General features: G+C 39.1%; 1 protein-coding gene across 5 annotated transcripts in view; it reads left to right on the forward strand.

Annotated features, from left to right (window-relative positions):
- Positions 1–21,227, forward strand: part of NKAIN2 (sodium/potassium transporting ATPase interacting 2) — a gene marked incomplete at its 3' end in the record, with an annotated part of 479,738 nt that overhangs the window by 231,424 nt on the left and 227,087 nt on the right. For 4 of the 5 annotated variants that reach the window (XM_083731510.1, XM_083731508.1, XM_083731509.1 and 1 more), the window contains exon 2: positions 1,970–2,107. The exons of the other annotated variant lie outside the window; for it this stretch is intronic. In XM_083731510.1, the coding sequence (XP_083587636.1) occupies positions 1,970–2,107 (138 nt within the window). The remainder of the gene's footprint in view (positions 1–1,969; positions 2,108–21,227) is intronic. 5 annotated transcript variants of the gene reach the window in all.

Consider the following 21,227-nt stretch of genomic DNA (forward strand, 5'->3'; position numbering starts at 1 on the left):
ATTATTTTCACTATCATATGCATACTTTTACCTTAGTACAGGGAGGCACAACCTGCGAACCTCCAGATGGTTGTTGGACTACAACTCCCATCATCCGTGATCACTGGCTATGCTGGCTGGGAGTTGTAGTCCAGAAACATCTGGAGGGCCACAGATTGTGCACACCTGCCTTAATAGATACATTTTTGTATACACTGGTTGGTTGGCGAAATCCATTGCAAAATTCAGAAAAGTGTGAATTTCAAGGGATGTCTGTTTATTGTTTGCCTGTTGTTTCAGAAAGTGCAGATGAAGGAGGTTCACCTTTAAATATGAACTGAATGGAATTTCTCCCCAATCACCTTTTCTATCATGCAGCAGTTACATCAGCTGTGATTTGATCTGCACAAGAAAAGTGTTAAATCTGGCAGCATATTTTAAAAAGAGCATTTATTTTTGTCTTATTGATGCACCATTGCTCTTAAGGGGAACTGGACATATTTTACTTTTTTTTAATTTAATGCCCCCTCCCCCAAGACTCAAGGAGAGAATTCAATGTAAAACAGTAAAATGTGTGTAAAAAGATGTATGTCCTTTACACACATTTTAAGCATTTTACGATTCCCCCTGAGAGCGATGGCAAGTGATCAAATTCTGTAACTTCCAGCAGGCCTTACTACGGTGATTTCAATCTGCATGGCAACAAACCACTTTTTAGGCTAACTGCATACAGCTGGATGAAATTGCTTTTTAAAAACAACATGATTAGGCAGACAGCCCCCAGATCACCTTGTGAGAGCTCACAACTTAGACCACCTCATAAGTGGTGTGAGGGTTGTTATTGTTTTACAACCAAGCAGGATATAAATTTTATAAAACAAATGTCCCCCCCCCTTTTGTTTTTTTCATTTAAAAAACTTCTGTGCAGTTTTTAAAGGATATATACTTTGGAAACCTGTCCTGAACAACCCACATGGAAACAGGATGGAATGGAATTTTGTCCTGTCCCATGATGACATTGATTTATTCCCTGGTTCTATCTCTAGTTTTTAATAACCCAAGTAGGTGAAAAGTGTGATGGAAAGTAGCTCCAAAAGGGTAGATTTAGATTTGTATGTGATGTGATATAGATAGATATATAGAGAGAGATATAGAGAGAGATATAGAGATATAGATAGATAGCTGGAGATTAGATAGATGATAGATAGATAGATAGATAGATAGATAGATAGATAGATAGATAGATGATAGATAGATGATAGATAGATAGATAGATAGATAGATAGATAGATGATAGATAGATAGATAGATAGATAGATAGATAGATAGATAGATAGATAAATGATAGATGATACATAGATGATAGATAGATAGATAGATAGATAGATAGATAGATAGATAGATAGATAGATGATAGATAGATAGATAGATAGATAGATAGATATAGATAGATGATAGAGATAGAGATACACACACATGTTTAAACAATACACACATATCTCTTGGTTATAAGAAATTTATAAGAAATGTATCTGAAGCAAAGGCTAAGAGAAAGGATGAGTTGGTGCAAATAGAGGGGAACAATGGGGTAGCTGTGTCTTTAACTTGGCTTGGACTTCCAAACCAGCTGGTGATAGAGAGCCTGTCAGTAATAATAGTAATAAATGACAGATGTAGTCATGCTGTACCTGCTTCAACTAAAGCATCTCCTTGAATGGGAATAATATCTTGGCAAAATTGTCCTTGTGAATATTTTTGCTATCGGATTATAACTCAATGGACTGTCACAGAAATGCTGTTTTCAGTAAAACAAAAGGAGTGAATTGTTGCAAAGTCATTACAACTCCCCCCCCCCTGCTTCCTGAACCATATATATAGTGAGGCAATGTTTCTAGTGGTGGTAAGTGAAGAGGGAAATGCTTTCCAAAGCCTCTGACTATTTTTTCTCATGAGCTATTCTAATCAAATCATTGTTGCTGTTTAATCCTAGGTATGTGTGCTGGAGAGACAGATATTTGATTTCCTTGGTTATCAGTGGGCACCAATCCTGGCAAATTTTGTACACATTATTATAGTCATACTTGGCTTATTTGGAACCATCCAGTATAGACCTCGCTACATAACAGGAGTAAGTACCATTCACCTTGTATCCTTCACTCTGTATTTGCCATGTATGGTACAAAACAAACAAACCTGGAGTTGGGAAGAAATTTTATTTGGAGATTTGAAGTAATATGCCCAGTATATCTAGGTAATTGTTTTCAACACATTCAAATGTACAGTGTTTTATTTTTTTAAAAAAAGGGGGTGGGAGTATATATTCTTTTTAAATCCTACAGGAATATATTGCTACATTATTTATTGCTACATTATTGCTATACAATAATGCTATTGTTTCTATAGAGAAAGCAGGAATACAATCTGGCTCTCTTCTCTTTGCTTCCAAAATGGTTTAAACTTGAAAACCACCAAACAGCAGAGGAATCCTGCAGAAAATGGCCATAGTAAATACTGAAAGCCAAGGAATAGATGGAGAGAAAAGAAGATTTGCAGCCTGATATTGCACATGTTTGATGGGTTTCAAATTAGATCACAGCCTTAGAACAGTAGGCTAGTAACAAATCTAAGTGTGTGTTGAAAGTCAGGTTGGAGTTAAGGTTGAAGGGTGATCCAAAGAAGACAAAACTGATGAGCTGTAGTGAAGCATGGTAAAAAGAAATCTGTTAACAACCCTACAAAAATACTACATCACAATTAGGCTATTAAAAGGGGATGCAATGCAATACAGTTAGAGCTTGGATCAGTGGTCCCCAACCTTTCTGGTCCTATGGACATGTCTGCAAACTACAGCAACTGTTATGAACACCACACACACTCCGGCTGCAACTTCACAAAATACCCCATACCACAACTAGGCTTGAAGAAAAAGCTTTCTGATGACGAAGAAAGGCTTCTTTCAAGGCTAATTTCAGTGTGAGACGGAAGACTGTGGGCCCTGGAAAGGCCTCTCTGGGCATATGTGTGCCTGCAGTTGGCGCATTGGCAAACCATGAACTAAACCTGTGGCCAGAGATAACATGGATATAATCCTCATAAGAGGGAACTTCTAGATATACCACAGATTTTTGAATTTGGCAAATGATACTGAATGAGCAAAATAAAAGTGAACCTGAGATTCCCCTGCAGCAAACTCATTCCCACTTTCCTACATTGCAAACTTATTATCCATCTCTGACCTTTTCCCCAATTTATGACATGCCTTTTTAATATCAATTTGCAAGCCCTCAAGTCAAGGACTATCCTTAGGCTTGGTTTGCATGTATTTATCAGCTACAGATAAAGGGGATGTGGTACCCTGCCCACTAGTCTGGGGGTGCCTGTCTTCTACTGGGGGTGCCTGGTCTTCTACCAGGCTTCTCCTTGTAGGTATCCTTGTTAGCACAGAGGCTACATGTGAAAAATCCAACAAGTGTAGGCTCAATTGATAAAATCAACAACCCACATATATTTTGGAAATTGGCTACATGATTCAGACCTTGGTGCATCAGCTGTATTCAAATATTATGCCATTTGTGGATGTCCTTTGGGCCCATAGGCATGGATGCTGTCCAAGGGCAAGGCAGAACAGTATAATCCCTTTGCGCCTGTTGCACATGGCTGGTATGTTTGTCCAAACTAGCTTACTTAGTGCAGATTAAAATATTGGCAATCTTTAAAAGCATAATAAAACCCCATTCCTTTAAAAAAAACCACCTCATTCCTTTCTTTATGATCTTAGAACTTTTATTGCTCAAAAACATTAATAAGACACACTATTCATGATGCCCCTACCTCCTAACCTTTATGAAGATCCCTCTTTCCTTATTTCTTTAGAATAAGTCCTGTGAAATAACATCAGAGTGACTTGTGGGTTCTTGACATTTTTACAAGCAATCTCCTTCTGTACTAAATATATAGCACTTTGTACTGGATAAAGCACAGATCAATGAACTATGTGGGTGCTTCACAGATTACAAGCATTGTCACTCAAGGATAAAGAAATCTTTCTTCTGGCTTGGAATGGCTCACTTTGGTGGTCTTCCTGTAACCAATATAATGAAAAGGAAGTTTCTATTTTTTGCACAGCAAGTCAAGTCCCCTTAATTTTTGGTAATGAACCTTGAAAATGTGGAGTCTCTGTTTGCATCTTCAGGTTGTTTACACCCCAGTCTTTCATACAGCAGCCCATTTCATATTTTCATGTGAAATCAAATGAATACATGCCAGGGAAGTGGCACAGTGTAAGTAGGTTCCATACCTGACCTACATACATTCATTAGAATGCATCTGTAGAGAGCCCACAATGCATATGAACACTGTTGTGTTGGTGTATGCATGGCCACACTTAGTAGGACAAATTGGCAGTTCACGTTTTCTGCCAGAAGCTTTTCCTGTCAGTGGCACAAATTCCATTCAAAGTAGCACAGAAGTGGAGAACAGATGCAGTACCATCAAGAGAAGAATGGTACCTTAAAATATTAGAATATATAGAACTTGCCAGCATGACAAACAGATTAAGAAATAAAGATGATAAAAATTTAAAAGAGGACTAGACATCATATATAGAGAATATATACAAAAAAATAGTATAACAAGAAATGAAGTGTAACAGACTGAAAAAAATATTCAGCAGTAGATGTGACAAAGTGGGACAGTGTAAGGTAATGAAAATAATTTAGTAGAATAAGAAAATGCAGTCAAAAGACAACAGATAGGATACCAGAGAAAGAATAGAAGAGAGTTAAAATTAAGGCTCATAGGAGTCAATTAAATTGGAGGAATAAGCTATGTTACTATTATTATTTACAGATATATGTCTTATGTTATTTCCCCCTCTTCTTACTATTATGTGTTAGACTGCAACATACTATGCATTGATAATATGATAAAAAAGTTTTTTTAAAAAAATCAATTCAAAGTCTTTTACCTGGTAAAACAGTTCATTATCACCAGTTTGAAGTGAGTAAAACACAATCTCAAACTATTTGATGGATATTAGGGGTTATGGAACTCACCTATGAGAGCAGAACTTCAGTTTATTTGCAGTCTGGTTCTACAAGTCATGGTACTGTTAAGAACAGCAGTCTATCTATCTCATTGAATCCTATCCTTGGTATAAGGATGGATCCTTCATTTGGAATGACACTTGAATGGCACTTCTGGAGCACCTGTAGTGCCATTTAAGGTTCCAGACTTCCTTTACTGTGGAAACTTCCCTCCCCTTTTAAAATAGCAATACGTTCCATTATGTAAAATCATAGTTTCTTGTTAATATTAATAAAGACTCAAAGAGCATTATTACAGCAGGTAACATTTAGTAATGGACCTTTCAAGCCTCTCGGATGGGAAAAGTAAGTAAACAAATCCTCAGTCTTAAACTGGAGATTAGCAGTTAAAACTAGTCCACCTTTCTATTTTTACAGTGCAAGATGGTGCTTTAACTACTTCTATGTAATCCTCTGCTTGAGTTTCAAGAGCTAATATGGATTTATAGGATAAGGTTGCAAACTGTCATTTATTAGCCTTAAGCTGCAATCCTAAACACAGATATTTGGAATTAATTTTGGTGAGATCAGTGAGATTTTCTTCCAAGTAAATTCGGATTTTTTTGTTTGTTTCATTTGTCAGTTTTATGGATTAGGTGTGTTGATGAGAGGAGAAGTGATGGTGGGGAAATGGTTGGGAGGATGCTTACCATTGGGTGCACATCCCCCTCTGCCAGAATCCTTTAAGCTGTGAGGAGGACTGCCACCTGATCATTTAAAGATGGGGTGTAGGGTGTGGGGTAGGAGTTGTTTTGCTGGGACTTGTTTCCCACTGGATTCACAGATTTACTAGGCAGCTAACAGCTGTATCTCAAACTCTTCTTGCTTCCTAGCTTTGTAGTTTTTTCTAGGTAAATTATTCTAATGTCCTGTCACTATGAGGAGGCAACAGTGCGAAAGAGATGGCAGAAGCATTCTCTGAGCTTCCGAAGCCATCCTTGTGCTAGAGGAAGGTCAGGACCTTGGACAGGACCCTGGACCTGAGTGCTAGACCACAATGCAATAACAATAGTTTCAGGACCATGGTTAGCAGTCTGAGAGCAGGAGGGAACAAATTCCCTTGTTACAACTATCCAAGCTTTATAGCCATATCTCGAGGATATAGACAAAAACTCTACTCCCAATTTGCTTCAGCCTGCTAGTTAAAGGGCCTGTGACCATTAATGCAGCCCCTCTAGGTGGCAATGCTTTGAGATGTGGGGCCTTAGTTCATGTATTCTCTGCAGCACTTCCATGATCCTTAAAGGAATCATTTGTTGATTCTTCAGAGTCCCGAGACAAAGATACATCTTTGGTGTTTGGGTGGCTAGGTGTAGAATCTGATGCTGGTGGGTCTACTCAGAATGAGCAGGGGAGTGGATCCATTTCTTCTCTGGAGCTATTACTTCTCTAGTACTCAAGGTCTGAGGACTCTGGATTTAGAGCCATGGCACTAAGGTGACAGCTGCAACCAAGATATTGGGGCATCACTACCACATGGTTCCACTTGTATACCAACTTAGAGCTGTTAAGAAAGATGGGATTCTGTGGGGTGGGAGCTATGCTTGAGCTCCAAGAGCATGGCTACTATTTGGATCCACTATTTTGGCCAGTTCCATAGAGCTGTTATGCAAGTGCAGAGCTATTAGCAAAGCGACATAACTTAGTGTGAGAGCACACAATTTGCATGAAAATGGTCCCAGGCTCAACCCCTGGCATCTCCTGGTAGTGCTGAAAAAGACCCCTACCTCAAAGTTCAGACAGCCATTGCCAATCTATGCAGACAACACTGAACTAAATGACACAAGGTATCACCTTATTTTCCTAGATCTCACAAGACATCAAACATAGAAGAGGGAAAGAGAAGAGGCAGGGGGGTTGTGAAAGAGAATATGAGATGAAAATGATGGAGAGTAATGACTGAAGGGAGGTACAAAGGTGAGGGAAAGACATAAACAGGGACAGGCAAGGTAGTAGGAGTGTCGGCAGAGGGAGAGAATGTTAAAGAATTATCAGTCTATCATCTATATCTATCATCTATCTATCTATCATCTATCTACCTATATCTATCTATCTATCATTTATATGTACCACTCATACAGCATAGCTTTCTCAATTATAAGCCAAAATTTTAATGAATTTCTTGCTGCCTTTGCCTTTCATTCCTCACCGCAAGGATCCGTTAATCAGTGATAGGATTTCTGCCTTGCAGCATAGAGCGTGGCCTAGAGTTTACATCAGCAAAAACCATCCCAGAAAACAGTCCCCCCACAGTTCCCCATTTTGCAGTTCATTCAAAGATGTGTGTGCAACAGGGAGAGACTGTATGTTTGAGAAATGCAGTCCTTGTCAATTATGGTAGGGACTGGCCTGATCTGCACTTCCCAGCCTAATATGTGGACTGAAATGTAATGTATTCATTGGATTTTGCACTTCTCTGAAGGTTGCAACAGGGTTCACAACTCAACATTATTATCTGTGCTCCACTTGGAGGAGAATGAGCAGCCTGGGGGGGGGGGGGATAGCATTCAACACACCAATCCAGTAGTGGGTTAAATATGCCCACCACTGTAATACTTCCAGCATGTCAGAGCTTGGTGTGGCACAGGGCAAGGAGCCCTACCATCAGGCAGCCCACCTGCTGCCCAGCTTTTCCTTCTCACTGGGGAGAAAGGAGGGATTGGCCATGCCCTTAAGTCCACCATGTTGTGTAGCATTCTGGTGATCCTGCCCACAACTTGCTTGTTTGGCAACCAGCCTTAATGCTGTAAACTGGAGCTGCGACTGTCAGGTGGTTCCAGTTAAAACTTTTCATGAAGCTCCTTTTAGTAGGCTGTTGATCCTGCCCAATCTCTCCTGCCATATCAATTTGTGATTAAAAAATAGCATAAGAACAAGAAATTCTTTATTTCTATGGGAGTGGTGAACTCTTCATTGCTTTATTGAGGCAAGGTGAGGTGACTGTCTCAGGTGGCAGGATCCACCAGGGCAGCAGATCCCAGTGTTGATATTTCTTCCCCACTTGTTCCTGATGTAGATCTTCCCTTGCTCCTTGTTCCTTGGTGTGGAGGGGGAAGCCCCATCAACCAGTGTGGCTGGCCACAGTCCACAAGCATTCTCTACTTTTTAGGAAGGGTGGTTAAGTTGGGAGCAGGGAATCCTGGCACCCATGGCATCAATTTATAACCTAGGAGTGGGCCAAAGTTCATTCCATTGAATCCTCTGATTGGCACTCTCTGTGTGTCAGGGTTTGTCCTGGGCTCCAGCACCATGGTGCTGTTCCTGCTTGAGTGCTTCCCTGCTGGCTGCAGAGGCAGCACAAAGGAAGTCCCCCATGGAGATAGTGGCGAGCCAACAATTATTTTTTTGTAAATATTTATGCTCCATCCTTCTAGGGCCTATGCAGCATTCAGTGCATAGTTTGAGATCAAATACATTTAGGAAAGTGTGTTTCTAGAGGAACATATAATTTTTGAGCAAAACTGTGGCAGTACATGTGAAAATCACATTAATCCAAAATAAAATTGCCCATCTATCCCTAGTATATCCATTACAATCCTTCCCTGATATTTGTTGTTTGAGCAGACATTTTCTTCACAATGTGACTGTATCTGCTGGGTGTCCAAGGCAGGTGGGGAAGGGGATGTTCCATTGTTGCCCTGAAGTCATACTGTGAGACACTCACTGTACCTTTCACTTTTTAGCCACAATGCTGGCACTGGCTGGCTTTAGCTTTGTTTTAAAAGCTGTTTCATGATGTTTGCCTTTCTTCCATGAACTTATGCACTGAGCCCCCTGTAAATCTTGTTGTTATGATCACTTTAAGTGCTTATTGTTTCAACATGTTCTTCACTTTCTTGGTGGTCTGCAGGAAAATAGCGAATTACTTTTTCAAACCATCCCTGTTGTCATGAGTGCTATTACCAAGAAAGAAACATTTTACAGCTGACACTGAAAAGCAAGATAAACAACATGCATGGTTGTAAAATGCAGCAGTAAAGAGGTTTCAAAACTTCAATTCCTCACCATTTCCATAGTTTGCCTGTCAATTGTGCTGTTTATTTTGAGATTTGCTTTATTGTCTATGCACAGGCCCAAATGATAAGGCTACACATATTCTTGTCAGATAAGCTCAACTGCAGATAATAAATTTGAAACTTAAAGTAATAAGGATCTTAGTGAAGATGCATCTCATGTTATGTGAGTTCAGCAGATACTGTGTGCATTATAAATGCCGACCAAGGAGGCACTTTATATAGTCTTTGACACAGAAATAATTCCACCCCTAAACATTTCTACTGTAGCCTCGTTTTTATCTTTGCGAGTTCCATGATTTGTTAAAAAGAAAAACAGTGTGAAGAGATAAAGAGGAGCTACTACTAAAATAGGTTCTTGTCACTCCCTTGTTCAAATCCAGTGAAAAGTCAGCCAATTACGTATCTCAAAACTCTTTATAGCATTTTGCATCCATTGCAGTATTCACTGTTTCTTTGTTTGAACACAGAGCTAAACAATTTCAAGCTTGAAAATCCTCTTCATATATTATTTAAGAAATTAATATCTGCTCTGTAACCAAATTAGAGCACCATTTGTTTATCTGTAAGGTTCAGTGCATGGCATGAGTTGCATAGCTCATCAGTCTGATGAGTTAACAACAGAGATTACTTTGGGTATAATCTTAACATTAGTCAAAGGAGAGGGTATATTTAGATTTAGTCTGGCCAAAGTTTGCATATGGAAATAACATATTTTCTTTCCCAGTAATTGTTTATTTGTATCAGTTTGCTGGAATGTATATTTTAATTATTATATAAAAGTAAGTTTGAGAAACTTACTTAGGTGCAAGAAAATTTTGAACAAAAATCATATGTTATTTTCATAATTCTGGACATTTCTCAGCATATCCTGGTAAATTTGCTGCAGCATGATGGAAATCAGGAGGAAATTGGATCACTTGTTGAAGACAAATGTCAGGTCTATTTTGAACACTTACCAATCAGCAGTTGTATATGTCATCCTTCACTGCTAAATGAGGGAAATGAGAATGAAATTTGGCTATTAGCCAAAGGCACTTGGCTGACACTGAAATTTACTGGTAATCAGAATGTAGCACTGGTTTTCTATTTTGCTAAAAAATATATTGGTAAATGTCAACATTCTTCATAACATTTATTCTTAATGCATTCTTGGTGTTCTTTATGCATCTGATGAAGTAACCTGTTACCTACAAGAAGTCATATCAAATAAAGTGCCTGTCTGAGTGCTACAACAGCTTTTGCAACCAGACCCAGGCATAAAGAGGTGAAATACAAGTGCTGTGTCAAACTAGGGTTATATTTTGTTAATAACATCTGCAATGTTATTAACAATAATGAGAAGGCCAGGAAGCTAACTTCAAGCTTTGATGATATTACTGAAGGGAAATTATGGGATGATATCAAAAGTTAGTCATACTCAAAACAGCCCTATTGGAATCAATGGACATACATTACCTATGACTTAGTTTGATATCAACGCCAATGTGCTAGATGCCCTTTAGATCTGCAGCTGCAATAACTTGCTCTCGGTGAATGTGAATGTCATGTGGCAAGGCAGTTTTAAATCAACTCTCTGACCTACTGAGTGAACTCTATTGTTTGTTCTTTTTCTAGAAACTGCTTTGTGATCATTTTTCAAAATGAAAAGTGACATACAAACGTACGTGTGTGTGTGTGTGTGTAGTAAATATAGAATAATTGCCCTCCCTTTAAGAATTAAGCATTTTTTCATTTTTCACATTTTCAACAATACTGTTGATAAGCATGAAAATGTGATTTCTTGCACTAGAACAGATAGTGGCTACTTGAAATGACATCAGATGGATGCACATAGAACATATTTCAGAAGTCAAAACAGCAAATAATCTTGTGGCACCTTAAAGACTAATAGATTTATTGTGTCATAAGTTTTCACGGTCCACAGCACACTGTCAGATGCACCAAGTGTTGTCTTCTCTTGGCAGATATATATACACACATGAGTACAGAGGGGAAAAAGAATTCAACAGTAGAGTCAAAAGGCCATGAAATGTAAGAAAGGTTCAGTATACTATGCCAAAGCCCAAATGCTTCTATGATAAGAACCGAGTAACTCATTTCCAGCAGCGATCACAGGGAATAATACTTTCTAGCTATCTGGTAGTTTGTTTCTCATTTGCAAGGATATCATCACCAGCGACTGTAGAATGAGAAACCTTTCCTTTGTGTGGCTACATATCAAATAGCTTTAATTTAGCCTCACATTTTAAAACGATTCATCCTTAACCAATGTGCAACTGCAAAACCTGTTGCTGCTGTAGATACCAGCTGAGGTCAAGAAGGTTCCCCAGCAACTTCCTTTAATTTTCAGTAATTTTTCTTTCCTTTCTCTGAAGTAGCAGGGATTGTCATGTGCTGCTAATGTGTAGCATGAGATTATATAAGCTGATGCCTAGGAACGCTTTTGTTAAGGTCTTTTGTTAAGGTACAGAATGCATACATACAAAATGAGATACAGGAGTGCCAATATTTCAGCTATGATTTAATTTTCCATTTATATTAGAGCTGCCATCAAAATTTGACAATAAAGGAATTTTTGTTATCTCTAAATATTACTCAGAAAATTTATAACAAGCCTAATAAAACCTGCATTCTCATCCATAAAGTTCTATTGGTCAACCCCCCCTCCCCCCCCGCATGCCAACATTATGCAGTAATAATTGCTATATATTATTGAATTATTTAACCCTTCTTCAGAAAACCATCTCCTGTAGTTGCATTAAATCCCATGCTATCAGTGAAATGCATAACGTTTAACAATGCATTCCTATACGTATTAACTCATAAATAAGTTTCACTGGTTGTTTGAAACAAGTGCTCCCATATGGGATGGAAGCACAACTACCACATCGGCTCTCAAAAGAATTGATGATCACAAAAGTGTGTGTCCTGTATGCATATTTCCCCATACTCTCAACCTCCTATGAGAGCAACAGGAAGCTTTGGTAGCACAATAATAGCTCAGCCCATCAAGGAGATGAAAGTGTCAACAAAGGCATAAGACAGACCTCACCAGGGAGAGCATTCCACAGATAGGGAGCCCCAACTGAAAAGGCCCTCTTCTTTGTCATCACCCTTCAGAGGGGGTTCCAGGGAAGGGCTTCCAGAGAAGAAGATATGTGTGTCCAGGTAGGTTCATATCAGAAGAGGCATCCCAGAAGCTATTGGGACCTGAGCCGTAAAGAGTCCTATAGGTCAAAATCAGCCTTTTGAATTGGTGTTATAAGATCTGTTCTCCTTGAAGAGTTGGGGATCTGCATTCTGTACTAACTGAAGCTTCTGAAAAGCAACCCCATGTGAAGTGCATTGCAATAGTCCACTCTTGATGTTACCATAGCATAGCTAACTGTAGCATATTCCTTTGAATACCTTACTATACATGGAACATGTCCTAAGAAATGTCACAGTCCTGCTGGGTCAAGTCTGAGGCTTCCATGACTATTAGTTTCAATGAACAATGAACTCCATAACTGTCATTGTATATAATAGCTTAGTTGAATAGTATCAGGACAGAGCGAGGTCTTCAATATTCAAATACTGTGAACTTTTGTCAGAATTGTAAAGGCTCTATGCTATGGCTTGTACTGTGGTTTGGACTTCATTCTCAGGCTTCATTAAAGTCCATAAAAAGACTTTCTGGGACTAAATTACCAGTAGTCATTGAAAATTGTAGCTTGCTGTGTTCCATCAGAGTTACTGGTACAAATTTGTGCTAATGTGTGTAGCCGGGACTCTGCATCTGAGTTTTTCCCTGTTTTTAATCTCTTTTATTTCTTTAGTTGTGAATTAATTGAACATTATCAATATTTTAATTATGTGCATGTGCCTGGAAGGCCTTTGGCTACTGGGCAAACATTTAATTACTGTTAATAATGTTATTGCTGTTGCTACTGTGACTGCTATTATTACTAGACTATAATAATATAAGAAATAACATAAATGGAGATTAAATGAAGTTAAAGAAAGAAGAAAGGGCCTGAATAGGTCTCATGAGGTTACAAATACAAGACATAATCTGTACAAGTAATTTTCTGTTACATCAATACTTCAGTGCCTGCTATATTTAATCCAAAGCAAGTTTTGAGCTTTGACTTTTTTTCACTAGGGAGCTTCTATAATATGGATCATATCATGTATTGGTCACATAAATAGCCCTATTGCTTGCTGTCCAATTTTGATTACTGTTCCATAGTTTCATGCCCTAGGTGCTTCCCCCATCGTACCTTAAGAGGACCATTGCAATATTGTTTATCATCTAGGATGGGCAACTGTTACTTGTTCTGTTCCCACTCCCATGGCTACTGCAATAAACTGGAATATTCTCCATATGACATGCAGAAGCCCAAGTTCTCCTGTTTCCTCTTCCCCACACGCTCCCATTCACTTGCTTTCTTCTAGGCAACAGCAACAAGCAACAAACCCTTAGTTTTCTTCCCAGAAAATTGTTTCTGTCTGGGCAATAAAAAATATCAATTTTACAGAAGGTTTAATGGAACTTCTAACTTGGCTCTGCCTGGCATGGTAGGGGCACTTAATGAAATCTGGGGTAGCCATATTTTGATTCTCAGCTTCAGTGAGTTCCACTTACACCCAGGGTAACACTGAATAATAATTAAATTTGAGGGCATCTTGACCGAAAACTGGGGACATAGAGGACAGAACCATTCAAACCCAAATGCTTCCAGTCATTTTTCAGTGAATATCAAATGCATTTCATAAGTAGTCTGTCCCTTCCCTTCTTGCACTACATTGAAAGGATATAGAAAGGATATAGTAAGCTGCCTTAACCAGGTCAAATTATTTGCCATTCTACCCTAATATTATCTGCCCTAACTAGGAAGGACTCAACACTGCTTCAGGCAGAAGTTTGTCAAATCTCTTGCTATCTAATCTTGCCAGAGATTGGATATTGGAGAGATATTTTGCATGCAATGCATGTACTCTGCCACTGAGTTATGGTTCCTCCCTGTGTCACGGGACTATTTCCACACATCACTTGTCAACAAACTGGCTTTGCCACAAGTGTCTGTTTGACAGTGGCCTGCAAAGAATTGTGGCTCACTGATTAGTCTATCTGTATGATGGTTACATTGTGCTGGAACGTCACTTACTTTTATTTCTCTACATTTTTATACCACTTGTTTGTAATAAAATGCCAAAGGCACTTTACAAAATGAATAAAACAATAACATTGGTCAATTAAAAAAACTGTTTAAAATCAAGTATTTGAATCAAGCAGTAAGCTAATACCAGATGAAAACACACAACAACTTCTAAACTATGGAAAACAATGTGCGAGGCAGCATTTTATATTGAAACTCATATTTTCTCATTTCTGCAAGCCTCTTACCCTGGCACAAGAAACAGGAGGATGAAATGAGAGTTCACCAGGATATTGATCATATTTTAACTGTTAATGAGGTATAGATGAAATATTCATATATACAGTAGAAACCTCTATTATTCTATCTGCCTAAAATAGCCTGCTCCTGACAGCTGTGTAGGTTTTGGGGCTGTCAGTGAGGAAATGTTAACATTTGGAATTGAAATTCTGTTCTTTGTGATACTCAAGGAAAGTATAATTAAACCAATATATGTGCAAGTAACAGAGACAGCTTATGATCAGCTTAACAACATTCACCAGATTTCAATTTAATGTCTTATTGGTTTATCTTATGCCACATTCTATCAGGAAATAATGAGCGTTGGTGAAAAGTTTTGCATAATTCTTCACCAAATAAGAAAAGTTTGGCTATGTATGGTTATAAGTTTATTATTGTTAAATTACCAGGGTTCAGGGTCTAGTCACGTGACTACAGATTCAAGTTTGTAAATCTGTTTAACTTTCCTTGAATGAGTCCCAAAAGAAGGTACCAATTAGGTTAATAAAGAAATCCTTTTAGCTTTAAGCCCTGTTACTAAACATGTAAAAAGGGAACAGAATTGCATCCACTGTGTCAGCCCCCCATTTTATATGTGTTAGTCATCCCCCCCCCATTTCTTATTGAAGCAACTTTGGTGGAGAAGGACATTGGTCAAGATCCATAGGGGAGTTGGGAGTGGCACCTCAAGGTCTTGAAGCACCTGCCCACATAACTGAACTGGCTGGCAGAACCCACAGGAGCAGCTTGCACCATGGTGGGCCTTAAGAGCTTGGCAAATCCCACATTGTGTCCCCATCAGACAGGCTGAGTGACTAAGCAGCCAGAAGACAGGCTGCCTGATAATTTTTGCCCTATGCCAGATCAGACTCTGGTAACCAATCAAGCTGTGGCCTTTTCTGACCCATAATGGCCTTTCTGTGCTCAATCATTGCTCCCTTGGATTATTCCTAGCTGTGCATGCATGGTGACCAGAATACTAACAATCTGGAGATGACCTAAACCACAGGTCCTGAGATCCTTCCTTGGATGTTTACAATGTTTAAATGTATGTTCACATCTGAGGATGAAGGCCTAGTTTTAAAAACTTGGTCCCTGTATTTTTATAATTTGCATGTGAATTTTTTTAACACAGTCACCTCTACAAGTAGGTGATAAATTACACATACAGACACCATTTGGAGGATTGCCGACTAATTTCACACCTTTTAACTGCAATTAAGTGCTTGCTTCCAGCATGCTGAAAACGGAAATATCTTCCTGATAGCAATTCATATTTTAAAGGCTGTTGGCTGGCGCTACAGTGGGACAGTCCACCAGTTATGTTAAAAATAAGATCTTAATTCTGGGAAGCACTACAAGGTCTACATAATCAAGTGCCCTGCCCTGTGGCAAGATCTTTCCAGCATTGGCACCTATAGGCTCTCTGTATTATATAAATTGCCTGAGTTGCAGTTCTTATTCCAGCTGCCCTTCCAATTAAATCTAATTGGAATAACTCATGATTAGTTCATCCAGGTTTATTCTCAGAACAATTTTGCAGAGCATATATTTACTTATTGCCAGAACAAAACCCCACACAAAACTTCCTCTTTTGAAAGACAACATGGTAAAGAACTGCGTAGAACTGACTCAAACGTTTGTGAGATTCAGCTTTTGTTTCAAGACTTGCATAACTGATGAGGAAGAACCTTTTATCAAACTGCCAAGAAAATGGCCTTTAAAAAACTTGTGATTCTGGGTATTCCAGCCTGGAATGATGATAATGATGATGATGGTGATAATGATAATATAATTGTTTTCCCACCCTTGCCCTAAGGTTCCAGGGTGGGTTACAACATTAAAACATTAATCACAGCTTAATGATACAGTGAACTGTACAGTGTTTATTATCACTGAGTTATCACAATGGGGCATAGCTCAGAGAAGCTCTGAACCTAGGAAACAAGAGATCTGTAAGTTGCTGGGGGGCAATGTTCTGACATACACTTGTATAAAGGGAGTCTATTTGTCATGGCTTCCAAACCTGGCCTCTTACAGTACACTGAGGAAGATACCAGTAGGGAGGACACATAGACTGCTCCACTTGATGATCATCCTCAACAACGCCTTCCTTGGGGCCCTCTCAGCAGGAGAGGACCTAACTCTTGAACTTTCCTAGGACTCATAGAATGAAGCTCAAATAGTATTCCCATGCCTTGCACAATCTAGAAGTCAGTGTCTCCATACTTACGCAAGAGCCCTTTAAGTCAGCACAACCAGCTCCTTACGGAAGCAGGGTAACTGCAGTACAGGCCATGCTACCCTCCATAAGGCTACAAATGGGTCCAGCTCTTGATTTAGATACCACCTTTGAAAACTCCAAAGCTCAAGTAGCAGGGCCCACTGGGAGCTGCCCAGGGTCCTGACCTATTAAGAAAGTCATGCTTCAAACTGCTTGCCTCGCCAGACTTGTTTCTTGCTTCCACTTGCCCATAAGGTCCACAGAGCAGAAACTCTGGCTCTTTGGAGAACTTGGTCAGATAATTATGGGATTGTCCTGTTTCAATTTTAGAAATTTGTCATCTGACATATTCAGAAGTGATTACAATTAATTTATTTTCCACTCCTAAGTAGAGAGATTGCAGTTCCTTTGTAGCCAGATCATTATATCCATCTATTGCATTTTTAAAAATTACTTGTTAAACTGAGTCTGAAAGTTTAAAAGCAACATTCTATTATGAACCCATTTTACCCCTAAATTATTTCTACCTACGTGAATTCTCTTCTATCCACCAAAGCTTCATTGGTTTTCTTACTCCCAGCTGTATTTATTTCTCACCTTTTATAATTGCTTCTCTTCCCCCACCCCCTTCTTTCTACTAATCAGTACACACAGTACCAGTATGGCTCTAGCTTTCAAGTATCAATACACAATCAGATTTCTATTTATTGTATCCACAAGCTGCTTGCATTAGTAGAAGGATATGATGTTTTATTAGTATTCCAAGAAAGATTGGGAAGTGAGTTAATTACTGGGAAAATCCTTAAGATGTGTACTCAGGAGCATCCATTGCATCTCTGTCTGAAGAGGAGAAACCATCCTTTGCTATGGCTAAAGGAAATAGGGGAGTGGGGCTTCCCTAGCATTGGACTTGATTGTTCCAGCCCCGTGTGCGTAGGAGGGATCACTTTAAATGCTTCTGAGCATACCCCTTCCCCCCATATAAGCGAATGGCTACAATTTGCTCCTGGGACACTATTTCAGAGGTAGCCAAACCTCTTCTATCTCCACTGACACTGGATATCTGACTCCCGCTGGCAGAGATTCCATTGGGGGCAAAGCATTTGTGGCTTTAGAAATGCATTGTGTCTCCCCCTCTCCCAGTGGATCTTTACTGTAAAGCTTTTTAGGTCTGTGTTGTGTTTATAAATTTATGCAGTGACTGACACCAATCCAATTCCTAAATGGCAGGAATCTTGCTGAACACTCCAGGAATACAGATGTATGCTAATCATAATGATGAATGCAACTGTCTTTTCCTGCAACACAGGCCACTTTAAATGCTCATAGCCCTGTAAGTCTACACGTGCATTTACTATGGTCCTGTTCAATGTATGCCTCATCCTAGGATTCCAGCTTTAGATTTGCACATTATAATAGGAAGCATTTAAGATTTTGTTGTTACCTAGTCAAATTCATCTTGGCTCTAAAGTAGGCCACAGTAATATGAATGTCTCATATCATGTATGAATAAATGGTGGCTAAAGTACAGCTAATGTTTTGTTTATCCAGCATCAAATTACTGGTGTCCTAGGACTGTGTGACCCTGTGAGTGCAGAACTGATGTGATAAATGCATTTGCTGCTTCCTTCAAGTGAAATTAGTTTTCATGAAAGAAGCCAGTTTGGGGGCATTAGAAAATGAATCATGGTTTTATCTCCTGAATATTAGCACAGCATGTCCCGCCTCCCTTGCTCTCCAGCATATGTATCAAAACCTTGGCAAAGGAGGAGGCACACCAGTTCAGCCTTCCTTCCTAGTGTTCATTTATGCAAATTCGCCATGACCAAATATTTCAATCTTTGGCCTGTCTGCCACATCCAATCTAATCACAGCAGTTTCTGCTACAGAACTCATTACACTGGTGCAAGTACTTTATAAAATTACAAGTCAGCAAAATGTGAAAGTGATTTGGCTTATAGCAACATCTTCCTTTTTTCAACTGCATCCATTATATTACCAATTATAATTTATTTACATATTTGCTTTTCTGTTACCTGTTTCCTATTGTTGCCCTTTTCATTTCTAATACCTTCCTTTGTGGACAACTGATCATCATTAAAACCACCCAAACTTTTTTTCTCAATGTGATGGTTGTTGATTTAATAACAAGACACAGTATTTAGTTTGTTTGCCATGTTGTTGTTGTTGTTGTTGTTGTTGTTGTTGTATTGTTTAAACACACACATATATATGTTGTTGTTGTTGTTCAGTCGTTTAGTCATGTCCGACTCTTCGTGACCCCATGGACCAGAGCATGCCAGGCACTCCTGTCTTCCACTGCCTCCTGTAGTTTGGTCAAACTCATGGTGGTAGCTTCGAGAATATTGTCCAACCATCTCATCCTTTGTTGTCCCCTTCTCCTGTGCCCTCAATCTTGTTTGCCATAAAAAGGTAAAGGTAAAGTACCCCTGACCATTAGGTCCAGTTGCGGACGACTCTGGGGTTGCACGCTAATCTCGCTCTATAGGCCAAGGAAGCTGGCGTTTTTCCACAGACAGCTTCTGGGTCATGTGGCCAGCATGACTAAGCCGCTTCTGGTGAACCAGAGCAGCGCACAGAAATGCCATCTACCTTTCCGCCAGAGCGGAACCTATTTATCTACTTGCACTTTGACATGCTTTCAAACTGCTAGGTGGGCAGGAACTGGGACCGAACAACGGGAGCTCACCCCGTCGCGGGGATTCAAACTGCCAGCCTTCCGATCGGCAAGCCCTAGGCTCTGTGGTTTAGACCACAGCACCACCCGCGTCCCTGTTTGCCATAAGGTGTTCTAATTGTGGCCTTTCACTATAGTAGGGTAAAAGAGCATATTGTTTCAGGTTTAGCCTAAAGCACAAGAATTGTGGAATCATACTGCTAAAGAATATATTGTGCCAAACAACCCTGTCTAATCACACATAGCTTTAATTTTTTCCCCAGCATTTTATCAATACTTCATTGTGAGTTTTTCTCACTTGCAAATAGCAAGTGCAGGTGTCTTGATCCAGATCAGGGCCACAGTGAGGAACAAATAATTAAAGATCCCTCACCCCTCTCATGCCAGGGCTGCCTATGCCAGCTAAAGTAAAAGGAGCTACACAACAGAAAATTATATTCAAAAGTCACATTTTAAAAAGTATGTTCGACTCTTACTAATCATGGGAAACAATTCTCAGGTTCTTACCAGACATATTATAGATATGCAAACTTGTGGCCAGTTTGGTTAATTTCATTCTCATATATGTGTGTGTGTGTGTGTGTGTGTGTGTGTATGATATATATTTCCTAAATATATTTCTAATATTGACATGGAAAATACAGTACTAAAATGCTTTCCAGCTTTCCATTTTAATTATTGAAAGACATGTGGGTAAATTAGGTGAGTTGCATTTTACTGAAGTAGTAAGAATGCTTGAGTCAGGACTTTGAATTTATGGATTCATTGTTGAATTTTTTTTTTTAAGTCACATTTTTCTCTTTGAGATCTAAAGCACTTAAGCATGTTTAAGTGTGAAATAATGTTATTTTTCCTAAACTGAGTCTGAACTTTTGGCTGTTTTGTTTGACAAAGAAGAGACAAATACATATTGAAACACTTTGCATATTGATATCATTAAATCAATGGGGTCCATTTGAAGAGCAATTAATATTTGCCCAAAAAACAAATGCAAAAATCAGCCTTCATCTCAAAATGGGTTGACTATTAAGTCACAAGGGAATTCCTTATAACCTTTGTTAGGAATTCTGACAAGGGAAGGCAACCACACTAATTTGTGCTGCTAAATTGCTGTGGAAAAAAACTGCCCTGTTTGTATGATTGTGGTGCTTGCAAATGAATCAATAAAGCCATCAAAACTGCTCAGGCATTTGGCCACAAAGCAACAGGAGTTTAAAGATAAGGCTATAGATTTTCTTTCAAAAGGACATTACAAGAATATAAGAAGGTTTTTTTTAAAAAAATGAAAAATGAGCAAGAGAAAATAAAGGATACATAGCTGATTTCTCTCTTCCAGCCCCTTGTCCTCAAGTGTAAGCACATGCTGCCATTGCCATACACAAATGGGGTTGTATCCAACAGTTGCTCAGTTGATGCTAAGGCTTCCATCAGTGGAACAGGAAGGGAATCAAATATGATGCAGGGGGACCTTCCAGATTTAAAGGGGCACAGAAACTGCAGGGGGAGGGAAAGTTTTTGAAAACTGCTTTTCTCCCCATTTTGCTGATGGAAGCCTTACTCTCAGCTGAATTACACCATTGAATACAACACAGTTTGTATAAAAAGGTTCAAGGTGCAGTCACTAGTATACAAAGCCTTTGCCACCAATGGCTCTGATGTATGCACTTAGTTGTCAGGGAAGAATCTCATTCATTAAGCAGAGAGTCAGCTTCTTACATGTAGGAATCAGGAGATCCATTTTTAGAAGGGAGAAGATCTGGCATTCTGTCCTAGCAACCTTAGCACAATTTGGTATGAAGTAGTTTG

The sequence above is a fragment of the Podarcis gaigeae genome, assembly GCF_964106915.1.
Source record: "Podarcis gaigeae genome assembly, chromosome: 3".
Classification (NCBI taxonomy): domain Eukaryota; kingdom Metazoa; phylum Chordata; class Lepidosauria; order Squamata; family Lacertidae; genus Podarcis; species Podarcis gaigeae.